General features: G+C 37.3%; 1 protein-coding gene and 1 long non-coding RNA gene across 3 annotated transcripts in view; both read left to right on the plus strand.

Moving 5' to 3' along the window:
- Positions 1-1,946: 1,946 nt before the first annotated feature.
- Positions 1,947-6,943, plus strand: LOC126628454 (ubiquitin carboxyl-terminal hydrolase 24-like). Of its 2 annotated transcripts, none has more exons than XM_050298142.1 (7): positions 1,947-2,357; positions 2,873-3,535; positions 3,685-3,872; positions 4,590-4,837; positions 5,503-5,648; positions 5,808-5,990; positions 6,367-6,943. In XM_050298142.1, the coding sequence occupies exons 1-7, from the start codon at positions 2,343-2,345 to the stop codon at positions 6,550-6,552; spliced, it is 1,629 nt and encodes a 542-aa protein (XP_050154099.1). In that variant the 5' UTR covers positions 1,947-2,342; the 3' UTR covers positions 6,553-6,943. The 2 variants fall into 2 exon arrangements, with proteins under 2 accessions (XP_050154099.1, XP_050154100.1); XM_050298143.1 differs by having other exon boundaries at positions 1,948-2,357; positions 5,814-5,990.
- Positions 6,944-12,778: 5,835 nt separating this feature from the next.
- LOC126628477 (uncharacterized) overlaps positions 12,779-13,999 on the plus strand; it is a 37,355-nt gene continuing 36,134 nt past the window's right edge. Inside the window, exons 1-2 of the long non-coding RNA XR_007625436.1 lie at positions 12,779-12,956; positions 13,348-13,434. This is a non-coding gene — a long non-coding RNA (uncharacterized LOC126628477). The remainder of the gene's footprint in view (positions 12,957-13,347; positions 13,435-13,999) is intronic.

The following is a 13,999-nucleotide window of genomic DNA, read 5'->3' on the forward strand; positions in this document are numbered from 1 at the left end:
ATGACATTGGATAAAAATCTTATCGAAATCTATGACCAATAATAGTCATTTTGGGTAAATGACACGTGGCACAACGAGAACGATTTAAAATATCTTATCCGAAATTACAAATAAATTTATTTAGTTTTATTTTGTAAAAAAAAAAATTAATAATATTTTATTGCCCATTCTCAGGGATATTCAAGTGCAACGGTGGATATGCAAAAGGCAGTTACTGTTCATTAGGGTAGTTACTGTTCACATGGTGGATTGAATAATGGATTGCCTGGGGAGAAGGCTTCAAGGGTGGAGTTGCGGGGTGGATTGTAACATCCCACATCGTCTAGGGGGTGGATCCTGTAAGCCTTATATGTTTATTCTCATTTCTACCTAGCACAAGGCTTTTTGGAAGTTCAGTGGCTTCGGTTCCAGCGGAACTTCGAAGTTAAGCGAGTTCACCAATCCCAAGATGGGTGACTCACTGGGAAGTTCTCGTGTGAGTTCTCAGAAACAAAAATGTGAGGGCATGGTTGAGCTCAAAGCAGACAATATCGTGCTACAGTGGAATCAAACTTGAGATGTGATGGGGCCCAAGCGAGGATGTGGCATTTTTCTTTTATTTTCTTAAGCTAAAAAAATGAAAAAAAAATTATCAAAAGATTTTTTTAGTTTTAAACAGAAATAAAAACAAAAATTGAAAAAACTTATCACGGTCCCTTAATAAATAATATAGATTTCAACAGTTCACTTAAAAGACATTTCTAACAAGAAATGTGATTCACACACACCTTTATTCTACTTACACACCCCTATCGATTTATAATTATTAAATTGAATAAAACAAAATAAATAAATAGAAATGAGCAAAAAATGTGCAGAAAGCTAAAAAAAAATATATGAAAATCAATTTTCTTTTAACAAAAGCACTTATTAATAAAAGGGAACTTTAATAAAAAACACATATTCTCCTCGCCAAGTTGGAGTTGAGCCACAGCCTATTCAACAACGTTTTCTATTTTGAGTTGAGTTGGATAGTCTTTGTAACATCCCACATCGTCCAGGGGAGTGGATCCTCTATGCCTTATATATATATTCTCATCTCTACCTAGTACGAGGTCTTTTGGGAGTTCACTGGTTTCGGGTTCTATCGAAACTCCGAAGTTAAACGAGTTCATTCGAGAACAATCCTAGGATGGGTGATCCACTGGGAAGTTCTAGTGTGAGTTCCCAGAAACAAAACCATGAGGGCGTGGTCGGGGTCCAAAGCGAACAATATCGTGCTACGGCGAAGTCGAGCCTGGAATGTGGTGGGAGTCCGAGCCGGGATGTGACATTTTTCTTTTATTTTCTTAAGCTAAAAAAATGAAAAATAGTTATCAAAAGATTTTTTTTTTAGTTTTAAAAAGAAATAAAAACAAAAATTGAAAACAAAACTTATCACGGTTCCTTAATAAATAATATGGATTTCAACAGTTCACTTAAAAGACATTTCTAACAAGAAATGTGATTCACACACACCTTTATTCTGCTCCTACACACCCCTATCGATTTATAATTATTAAATTAAATAAAACAAAATAAATAAATAAATAGAAATGAGCAAAAATGTGCGGAAAGCTAAAAGAAAATATATGAAATGTTGTAGACCTATTTGATTGAACGATCTAAGGTTTAGAGAAGGAGGGGGCTGACCACAATTAGGGAGAAGAGATATTGATTTAATTATGAGGTGTATTTGATTCACCTTATTATGCTTTTTTATAGTAGTAAAATAGGTAAAAACTTTTTCCTTTAGGATGACAACATTTAATAAGTAATCTACTCCTAATAGGAATATAAGATACTTTCTCATATCTCATAGGATTTACACAATTATATTTCTATTCTAAATATAACTGCAACACGAAAATCATTTTCTTTTAACAAAAGCACTTATAAATAAAAGTGCTTCCGCGCACAGGCGAAATAGGCAGCCTGCCTAATGCCCATGCTCAACAACAGGTCCTCACCTAAACGAACAAAAAAAGCCTATTTCCACACCGGCACCTAAACCTAATCATCTCTCTCCTTCTCTCTTTTCTCTCTGCAGTCGATGTTAGGGTTTGTTGAGGAGGTTCTTGAAGAGGGTTTCTCCGGTAAATGCTCTCTCCCTTCACCAATCTCTCGGTTCCCTCTCCTTTCATGTCTTCAATCGACGTTCTTCTCTTCTCCTCTGCTCCTTCAGGGCCTCACAAAACCCTAATTCTCGGTTCCGGTTCTGACATTTTCCACATACTTGTTCCTTATCCTCAATCTTCTCGCAAACAAAATTCCTGCTTTTCGTTGGGCGTTTCTGAGTTTTCTGATTCGGTTCTGCAAACGAAATGAGTGATTCTAAGGTGGGGTTTCTCTTTCACATTTGATAAGTTTGTATTTCCGTTATGATTTTCGTTTAAGGCGGATTATTTCGGTGAATTTTACTTGTTCTGTGGAGTTTTGTAGTTAGGAAGATTGTAAATTTGGGTATTGTGACTGTGAATTAGTTCATGCTTGGATGAAACTTCTATTGGTCTGGTGATAATGCGAAGTTTTTGGGTGTTTTTGCCTTCATTTTCGCGAAGTTTAATAGTAAAATGCATATGAATTTTGGGAATTTATTGTGAGGGCAATGGTGACTCCATTTTGACAAAAGTGTTGTATCTCACTAGGCTCTAAATTATCTGTTGGGTAATAATGCAGAAGTAAAGTTTTTCTGATCATTTCTGTGTCAGCATCTGGTTGCCCGAACTCGTGCTGATTTACTGCTAGGTTATAATGTGATTTTGAATACTAATGTTTTTATTGGTTTGGGTTTTACTCTTTCATTCATGTGCTTGAAAACCTGCTGAAGTTTGTTGTTATTTCTTGTTTGCAGCTGCTAGTATTTGGGTCATTTTCTGAAGACGAGACCAGGTCGTTGCTGCTAAAGCAATCACCCGGGAAGGCGGAAAAGCCTGTGGAAAAGAATGTATTGCAGTTTGGGTCTATAAATTTTGTTTCTCCAAAATCTTCTGGTGAATTTAATGGTGAATCAAGCGGACAGAAAAGTTCTTTGAAAGCGCCCACCAAATCTCAGCCCTTAAGTTCACTTAATAAGCAGAATGAAGTTAAGGCTGTAACAGCAGCAGATAATAATTTACCTGCATCGACAGCCACTCCAACAGAAAATGGATGTACTGATAATTATGTTAATGTTTCTGCCCATAGTAATGGTGTGAAAGAGGTGACAACTGATAATGTTTTCTTAACTTCATTGCCTGTATCCAAAGACGAAGGTGGTCTCTCCAATCAATTTTCAAGTCTGGAATTGCAGAATAGAGAGCAGAATGGCTGTGTTGATGAGTTATCTGTTTCTAAGATTAAGGGGGAACTTCAGAAGGCTTCAAATGCGCCTGTTACTGTTTCTAAAATCTTGTTGCCTCGTGGTCTAATCAATTCAGGAAATCTGTGCTTTCTAAATGCAACCCTTCAGGCCCTTCTATCATGCTTTCCCTTTGTTCAGCTTCTTCAGGAATTAAGAACTCTCGAAGTTCCTAAGGTTCTTTCTCCTCATTGTTATCTGTTTGTTCAATTCCTTGGCTTGTGGTTTTAGGAGAACTGCTCAGAAATGAGTAGCTACCTAGCTTAACCCTGGTTCTGACTAATCACTTGACTGATATGTTGCTCATTTAAACTTGAATTGATTAGGTTGACTTTCCAACATTGAGTGCATTTGCAGAGTTCGTCTCTGAATTTGACATGCCTAGTGGTTCAAGTTCGAAGAACAAAGATGCAAGTGTTCTCGAGACTGGTAGGCCTTTTAGCCCTGCCATGTTTGAAGGCGTTCTTAAGAATTTCACTCCAGATGTGCCAACTAACATCTCCGGCAGGCCAAGGTTTGTGTCTGATATTGGTCAATACTTTTCAGTTCTAGTTTTTTTATTTATATCTTAAGCCTTCTTATTCCCTGTATATTTGGTGATTAATTTTATTTAGTCTTTCAAAATAAATAGGATTCATATAGCCGACCCCACTTAGTGGGAAAAGGCTTTGTTGTTGTTGTTGTTGTTGTTGTTTCAAAATAAATAGGAAATGTCTGACATGGATTGCAAACTTTTTTCTCAATTATGTCAGTTGTAATTTTGTTACCTTGTGTTTTTGTAAAATTCCTGTTGATAGGTTATAGTTTTTGCTCGGGATTATCAAGTTTGATTGACAATTCTCATGCTTGACATTTTGTGTGATGGTTAGAAAAAATGCCACCGTCTGATATAGCACAATCAAGATGCCTGTAGTTATGGTGTTTCCACTGAATATATTGTTATATTTTCTGAAAACCTATTATGTTGTCCTTTCTGTTTTTGGATTGTTACACCAATTGCAAGGAATGTAATGTGTAGTACGGGATTAGACCCTGAGTTTTTAGAAATTAATTTGTTGATCTTAAAACTTTTTAACAAATAGGTTAATCTTCTCTATTATTTTGAGTTGGCCAATATTTTCTATTGCCAATATTTTCTGCCCAGCATATCTATGGCCATTATATCTATATGACTGTATTCTGCTTTTGATTTGTTTTAAGTTTCCTTTTGAAACTGTTGGTGTTTTTTCAGACAAGAAGATGCTCAGGAGTTCCTTAGCTTCATCATGGATCAGATGCATGATGAATTACTTAAGCGTGAAGGACAATCCCCAAGCATTAATGGGTGCAAATCAACTCTCATATCTTCCGCAGAAGACGATGAATGGGAGACAGTTGGCCCAAAGAATACATCTGCAGTAACCAGGACACAGAGTTTTGTTCCTTCAGAATTGAGTGATATTTTTGGAGGACAATTGAAAAGTGTGGTGAAGGCAAGAGGTGTGGCGGTTGCGTTATTATTATTATTGCCATTTGAGTTTTTATAGTTTTGCTAGCAGCTTTGTTAGTTGTATCTTTTTGTTATTGAATTCTTTTCGTTAGCACTTGCATTCTCAGGCGAGAGTAGCTTAACTTTTTCCTCATAATTCAAATAGGTAACAGTTAATGCTGATTCACATGGTTTCATGTTTGAAAATTTTAAATTTAAATACAGCTTGAACAGTATATCTTTCTGATTTTCCAGATTTTGAATTCCATATTTCCTGTGGGCCTGTGAATTGAAGAAAAAATAAATTATCGATGATACATGAGTTTTAGCAGGAATTCATGTTTATTTCCGTGGTTCCAAGTTAGATGTTTTTTTTGGCATTCTAGATGATGTACCCCAGTGTCAAGGACTTCCTAGTTGGAAATGTAGTTTAAAATGTTTCTGTTGTTTCCTAGGGATTTTTTAGATGACGAGATATATCTGAAGCTTTTAATCATATTTGTAACCAAAGTATCTATTTACTGGTCCATTGAAAGGAACTCCTGATATCAACAGTCATCATATGATTTGCTAGTAGAGTTGAACCAATTGTATTTTGGTTTGCTCTGTAGTTTTTTGCCCACTCACTGTTGATTCTAACTGGAGTTTATGTGTTCATTTGGTTTTTGTTAAGCAGGAAATAAAGCTTCCGCTACTGTTCAGCCATATTTATTGCTCCACCTTGATATTCACCCTGAAGCTGTTCGTACCATTGAAGATGCACTTAAGTTGTTTTCTGCACCAGAAACTCTTGAGGGGTATCGAACATCAGCAGCTGGGAAGGTATACTCTCATTGCTATTTTTTAATTTCTGATGTATGCCAGTGTAAAATTGTTAGAATTCAAAGGTAATGCAACAGAGATACTATATAAGTCCTATGGTACCACCTAGGCTTTGTATCATTATGACCTTTTATTATTAATATTAATCTTCTACATCAGTTTCAGGGTGGTATTGTGACTGCAAGCAAATCCATAAAGATACAGACCCTTTCAAAGATAATGATATTGCACTTGATGCGTTTTGGTTATGGAAGCCAAGGAAGCACTAAGCTGCATAAACCCGTGCGTTTTCCACTTGAATTGGTGTTGGGTCGTGAATTGCTTGTTTCTCCAAATACTGAGGTGATGCTCTTTTATATCTAATTAAACACTCTTTGAACTTTTATCTTGTGACCCTTATTTCTTCTTGATGAACGACCTGTGTGCATCGACTCTGATTGATACTTTATTGAGTTTTAGTTTGCTGTTGTAGTGTGTTTTCAGTACTTCTTCTTTGACCTGTCTGGTAGGATGTCTGGTAGGAGTAGGACCTAACCTATAAACATGAATGATAGTGCTAAACCCTATCCAAAGAAGAAAAGAAGTACTGAATTTTCCTTATTGTCGAGCTGTAACGAGTCTTGATGTTTTCAATTAGGGTTTGCATACCTGGTGGCAGTTGTAAGCAGAATTTCAAATACTATTTTTGTGCTTATTTTTCCATCCTTCGCTTCTGTAGGGTCGAAAATACAAACTTGTTGCTACAATAACTCATCACGGGAGAGAGCCATCAAAGGGACATTATACAACTGATGCTCTCTATGCCAGTCAGTGGCTACGGTTTGACGATGCGTCGGTCACGGCAATTGGGACCGGTAAAGTACTGCATGAGCAGGCATATGTCCTCATCTACAAACAATTATAAATGGGCAGTTCAAACAAGTAGTATACTGCATGAGCAGGCTTATGTCTTCGTTTATGAGCAATTGTGGAAGCTAACCATGGAGTAACTCACTTCCCACTGGAGAGACCTCTCTCGTTCATATAGTTTATGGAGTGTCACCAGTTCTCTGGCCCCTGGGGTGATGCGATAAACTTTGGTCAAGTCTCCATCCGATCGTCGATGCTAGTGAAAATGGCTGTAACAATTCTTTGAACTTGTCCGATTGCAGCAGTTTTCAGGTATGTTGTGATGTAATATATATAATATATATTTATATAGCGAGACAGAGAGGGCCGCTGCCCCCAATTATATCAAGTGAATGTTTTGATATTAATCTTCAATTATATTTGGTGAATGCTTTTAAATTATCCAATTACATCCTGTTCTGCTGTGCACGACCATTATGTGAAGAAAGATTTTTCGGTGTGCCGGTACACCAATGGCGTGTTTACCAAACGGGGGAGTGGGGAGAATCGAATTGCAGGCCTTCCCAAGCATTTCAGCGTTCACTAGGTTTGTGGGAATTTTAAAATGAGTAGGGTCTGCCTAATATTCAGAAGTGAATTATGAAATTACCCGGAATTGGATTACCTAGGTGGGGTTGGTATCCTTGTTTTGAAAAGATTTAATTTTCTCACAAAAATGCACAAAGGATTTAGTTTTCTCACAAAAATGCACATCAATCATGATTTACATATATATTGGACATATATGAAGATTCAGAAGGAGATCAAATTTCTTTGTAGAAGGGGTAAATTTGTTTGTTTTTTCAAGAAATAATGTTCTACATTAAGGGGAAGGGGAATGGACTTGGCCTCACAATGAGCTAGCAATAATATGGTTCAAATTTGCCTTTTGCTAAACCAAACTTAAAACCTCTTACTTATAAGTGACAATAATACTAAGTGGTTGTAAAAAAGGTAAATTAGATCTGAATTATATGACCAGTTTAATGTTTTTATTTTCTTAATTTGTATTCTTAATTATGATACAAATTCAAGGGATACAATAAAAATTGTCACTTAGTACTACGGTCTAGTAGTATTAAAACACTCCGACCCAGAATGTTCACTAGGACTTCGAATCGAGCTGTGTTAGTCGACACTTGGAAGGTGACGAAGCTATAAAGTATAGTGATGTGGAAAATGTAAATAAATTTAAACCTAAAAGTGATTAAAGACAAGAGTGTGCTGTGAGCGGGGATGAACTCATTCCACACGCGAGGTCAGAGTATAAGTAAAGCACAGTAGTGTGGGTAAGGATCATACCCTCGGAGGTAGCCACCTATACTAAGATTCGCCACGAATCATCGTCGATACGAACTTTCAGCAGCTAAAACCTGGAGGGGCGCAAAAACAAGGGTGAGTGGGCCTGAAAAATAAAGTTTTTAAACAAAAACCTTTTGAAAACGTTATAATCCCTCGCCGTAAAACCCATATAATTTATTAGAAAATAATAATACATACGTATATAGAAATCATGCTCGAGAGCAGTGAAAACCAAGTATATGCCATGTCAAGTATCTCAGCAATGAAATAAGTAAGTTAGGTGAAATAAATCAATGTAAAATGATATACCAACTGAAGTCATCTAACATGACCTGTACGGCTGAACCTATAGCTCATTAACCAATTCCTGCACACGAGTCGGAACCACCTAATGTGGTCTGTACGACACGCTGGGTGTAAATAAATACGCTCAAGTGCTAAGATCACGTGAAGGCTGTGCGAAGTATCGCAAGTCACCTATGAGTCGGAACCATCTAATATGGTATGTACGACAAGCTGACACCTGCCTTGGATCCAAGGTGAGCGTACGATGTAGAAGGTGAACGATCACGTGAAGGCTGGCCCTGGCCTCGAGCAGAGCACTAACACCAGGGTGCATGATAATGAGCACTAAATGCATCTAAACATAACCATACACACTGCAATCACTACCATCAATATGTACTCACCTGAAGCTTACCTAGGCATCCGCAACATCATGCAATAATATGCATATACTAAAATGTAATGCAATTGACATGGCATTTAAAAACGTAAATCCATTTAAGATAATTTCTAGGAAAATAGAAAACACATATACATATATAGAAAACCAAAAGCCCACTTACTTGGAGTCCACGCTATAACTCCCTAGCACAAATATCAAGGCGTCGTGAACGATCGGCGCCTAGAACAATTATCAAATCATGTCTTAGAATTCTTATCAATAGAATATATAACTTATATATCCTATTCGGGAAGATCCATACATCGGATTCCCAATCCGTAAGTTTCTAATATCCTCAAATATTACGTATTATAATGTATCAAAGTTTGGTGACAATCCAACGGTCGGATCGTTGATTGCTACGATAATCAAGCGGTGGACCGTAATGGAACTACGTTCAAATGACGGAAATTCGTCAATCAGACTTCATCAATGGAAGGTATTCAAATTTAGCCTAGGAAGGTCAGGGGACGTCTCGGCCCACGCGCCGCTGCAGGTGGCGGTCGGGCGCCCCGACTTGCCGGAAAATTCAACTATTTCTAAAAATTCTCAAATTTTACAAGAATGAAGATCTCAATGAGTGGAGCAACTTTCATACATGTGACTAAGGCCAATTTGGCCGGAAAAAGCCTTAATTTCATGAAAACCCACCGAAAACCCTTAGAGCAATTCCACCCCTAAAGACTTTGCGCCAGCACCCAGCGCATTTATCCACTCAAGTGAACAGTATTAGACCCCAGTGAATAGTAATAAGCCAAAGCATCTCCACCCTTAAAAAAATGCGCTGTGTGACGACCCGTCCCTAATTTTCCTATGTAATTTCTCCCTGAGTATGTGTATTGACGGTTATGCCCTTATTGGCAAGTGACGTGGACGTATTCTTAGCGCTTTCATTTTCTTTCTCGCTATCGCATTTAAATTGTACACGTCGTTATGAGTGTACGTAAATTTTTATCAGTGTGAAAACATTATCCCAGATTGATTTTCGATACTATTTTCAGTAGAAAATCTAAAACCCTATCCCTAGCTTTTCCCTAGCCCATCCCGTGCACCCTCCTCCATCATTCCACTCTCTCACCAATCCCATCTTTCCCTCATTTCTGTCCCCCAATCAGAAAAGAGAAAAAAGGAACTTTCTCTCTCTTCCTTTTTTTGTCTCTCTCTCCCCCATATGCTCTATTCTCTACAAAACCCTCAAACGAGTTGCTAAGCTCACGGATTGAACCCAAAAACCACACCATCGTACTTCCCTCCTCTTCACGAACTTAACCATGTTCTTGAAACCTAGTTTAGACGAGTTTTGACTCGTCAACTCGTGAGGTCCGAACTCAGGCACATTGAGTTCAACATATTTTTGAACGAGTTAGGATGATTTGAAGCTTGGGAAGACTTCTACACAACTTTTTGAAGGTCCTAGGCTTGTTTTGGAAGAAGGTTGACATGAAACTACCGAGTTTCGAAGAGTTCACTGTTGGCCGGAACTTTCAAGGCTTTTTACTTTTGGACTCCAAACATGTATAACGCGATTCTTCATTTCAGTAGCTTCAAATCCATATATAGTACGTTGAAAATGGTTGAGAAATGAAGAAGAATAATGAATTTGAAAATTTTCCAGAAATCCGACGAAAAATTGAGTTACAGATGGCGACAATGGAGAGGGCGATCGGAGAAGGTGACGGAATATTCAGTCAGGGTTGACGGAATATTCTTGACCGCGTTAGGTAACGCCGTTAATGTTTGTTAGCTTTTAACGGAATATTCCTGACAGACGTCAGGCACTGGCCTGCGCGTGGGGCGCATCTAGCTGTGCCCTTGACGGCGCGTGAGTCGTCCAAAAAAATTTCTAAAAATTTAGGGATGTTCTTGACGTCGAGTAGGTCACGATGGTATATTTAAACCATAGGTTTGAGCAAACTATAAGTGTTTTATTTAAGTTTCCATATATGTGCTTTAATTAATTATATTTTAGTTATTTTACATATAGGGGAAACATATCCCGAGGACGTTCGAGGCCAAGCTAGGCTCGGGGGTTACGACCTAGTGACGTACTTGTGAGTGAACAATTATTTTATACCTATACATATTTATAGTTTCTATAAATGTGTATGTACTTCACTTTGTGTATATACTGCCAAATAATTGATAACTGCAAAATAATTGTGATAATTGCTGCTTTATGGTTTAGATATTACTGTCATGGCATTCATACATATTTGTACATGCTCATCTTGCTGCACCGGTGTTAGTACTCGCCCCAGGGCCAGGGCCAGTACTTCACGTGTATGTTCACATCGCACCGTTCGCTCGCCTTGGATCCAAGTTAGGTGCCAGTCTTGTTGAGTAGATTGCATTAGACAATCCGACTTGTATGTGATGTGCTTCTGCACCAGTCTTCACGTGATCGTAGTACTAGAGCATATTGATTACACCCAGTCCTGTTCGTGTCAGAAATTATATGTTCAAACTCGTGTGTCAGCTTGGATGGATGATCACTTAGCTATACTTGATTATCACATGATTATATTATTGTGGCATTTAATACATCATGACTTGGCATGTTTTTGGTTAAAATACTATTATAATGCTGTTGTATTATTGGTTACATACTTCCATAGTACGTTTCAAGGAAACTATACTTGTTTTACGGCGAGGGGTTAGTATATTCGAAAATAAAGGATTTCGTATAAGCATTGTTTTGTTGACCCACTCAACTTTGTTTTTCGCCCCTCCAGGTCTTAGATAGCTGCATTCTTTGTGGCACTCGAGGAATATTGGCAGTTCTGACATTCTCTTCTGTTTAGACGTACGAACTTATCACTGTTGTGTAATAAGTGTACTTAGTTACTTTGACTACTCTTCTATAGTCCCACTGTCGATTACGCTATGAATAGTTGTAGTGAGTTCGTCTCACGAATGCACACTCTTTCCCTTTTATCATTTAGTATAATTAGTTTTAATTTTATTCATTTTTTGCATCACTTACCCTCATGGTTATGTCACCTCTCGGTGATGGCCAGCATGCTTCGACCTTCCCAGGTCGGGGTGTGTCACGCTGGCACAAACGATCTCCACCCCTACAAAATGCGTTGGCACCTAGCCTATTTAAAATATTTTTTATATTTTTTAAAAGAATAAATAAAAAAATAGTTTTATTTTCGAATAAGATTTTTAACCAATTTCGGATAAAATTTCAAATAAACTTAAAAAAAACACACTAAAGTAAAATTACATAAACTCATCAAATAAACTAAAAAAAAAACACACTAAAATAATGGGAGTTTTAACGAAAAGCCAGCGGTACTGTTCACTTTAACAAAAAAACAATATTTTTACACTAAAAAGTCAAACCTAATACTATTCACTTTACCCCTTTATTTTGTCCTTATCGTTCAAACTCAAAGTTTTCAAGTCCTTTTCATTAGGTTTCCTTAAAATAAAATTACATAAACTCATCAAACACACTAAAATAAAATTACACAAGCTTATTTTAATTTTCTGTATTTGTTTTTTAAATTTTTGTATTTTTTATTAACTTTTATGTATTTTTCATAATTTTAAATAAATTTTAATATAGTTAATTAATCTGGACCGTTGGATTTGAAAAATATTCAAATCCAAGAGCCAAGGCGCTGCCACGTGGCCAACGGTCATAATTATGACCGTTGGGCCTTTTTTTTATTATTATTTTTTATATTTTTGGTGAAAAAAACGTGGACTGTTGATCTGTGATTGGACGGTCCATTTTAAAAGTCAAATTTAAATTTTTTTTACCGTTGGAAATCCAACGGCATTGAGAGGGCCACGTCGCCTCCTTCCGAGTGAAGCACAAGTGGGCTGACAGCGGGCTTCGCCGCCTGCACCATTGTCCCCTACACTTTTTAAAATTATAAAAATCATAATAATTGTGGTCGGGTCGTTACAAGTATTGAGAGGTATTAGGTTCGATTCTCACCAAAAGCGATTTGGTTTTAAATTCGATTCTTGTCAAAGGTGAATTTAAGAGATAATATCATTTGTTAAAATAAATAATTGCAATTCCCATCAATTTTAAGGGTAACTTCCAGTTAATAAAAATAAATAAATAAATAAATCCAAGAAAAGCAGGGTTTTTAAAAATTAAATAATTCTCCGTCCAAACCTAGTGTAACTAAACAGGCCACAATCTCCTGACTTCTCTTCGATTTGACATAACGGAAATCATGGATCACACTTTCACTCTCCGCTGGACCATGACTTCATCCGTCCCATTCGCCGCGAGACCGTTTCCGAACTCGAATGGCGTGATCTTCCGCCGCATACACTCCGTTCCCGTGATCCGCCTCGCACTCGGGTCGGAATCATGCGGCCAGTGGGAGAATAAAAAAGAGGCATTGACTCCCTATGGACCTATGGTATGCTACTTTTGATATTTAGGGTTAGGGTTTATGATCCAGGTTGCTTATTTCTCAGCTTCTTTTAACTTTTAGCTTTAGGGTTTATGTATAAATGTAGTGCAAATTGGTTCGTTGATTGAGTATATCTCCGAGTCCTTAGCACGTATGTATTTCAAGGAGTTTTCGTAAACTTTTAAAAGACGAATTTTATAAAAACTAACTGGGATGCTAAAACCACAAGGCAATTAAGCAGGTTGGTGGTATAACTTCTAGATTACCAATAAGCATCTCAATATTTATCCCATGTGCACTGAGTTTTTTGGCTTGTCGATGTCGTTATCTCCTCTTCTTTTCTTTCATTTTTTGTTTAGTTTGTACTTGACATTAAAATGGAATTGCAAACTGCAAGCAGATAGCAAGGCAGAAGCATCAAAGAGTCATGGAAACCGTCTGCCTCGATCGTTCCAGGAGAAACTTGATGAGAGGGCAGCTCGAGGTATGCTTGAGGTTTCTATATAGTACAATTTCATTTGTTTGCATGGCTCCATTTGGGTGGTAGGTTAATTGAGTCCTTAGTTTGGGGAAGGAATACAATATGCATCGACGTTTCACTTCAATAACTACTAAATGGAATATCTTTCTTTCTTTCTAACTGAATTGTTGAATAGAATTGAGTCAGTATGTCTAGATTGCCTAAGCTACCCGTTCATGTTGTGCTGGGAGTCAGTTGCCAGAAAAAATTTGTGTAATTGGCTCAATAGTTTATGACTATATTTATGTATACATATATGTTGCGCAGCAAGAAAAGTTTACTTGTGCCTACTATATATAAAGTTTGTTTTCCTTTTTAGTTTTATGGTTTCGTGAAGATTTTCTGGAATTTGCTTGGGCGGCCTCCCGTCCTCCGCATATTTAGATGATTTACTCATATTAGTTTACGCATGAATTCGTTAATTACCCTTTTGTGCTAGGAATATATTCACCGAGTACATCGTTGTGTAATTGTCTTTCATTTCTGCCTACTTGATGGGCCTTGATATGATTTTGCAATGGGATCATAA

Source organism: Malus sylvestris, chromosome 7 (genome assembly GCF_916048215.2).
Source record: "Malus sylvestris chromosome 7, drMalSylv7.2, whole genome shotgun sequence".
Lineage (NCBI taxonomy): Eukaryota > Viridiplantae > Streptophyta > Magnoliopsida > Rosales > Rosaceae > Malus > Malus sylvestris.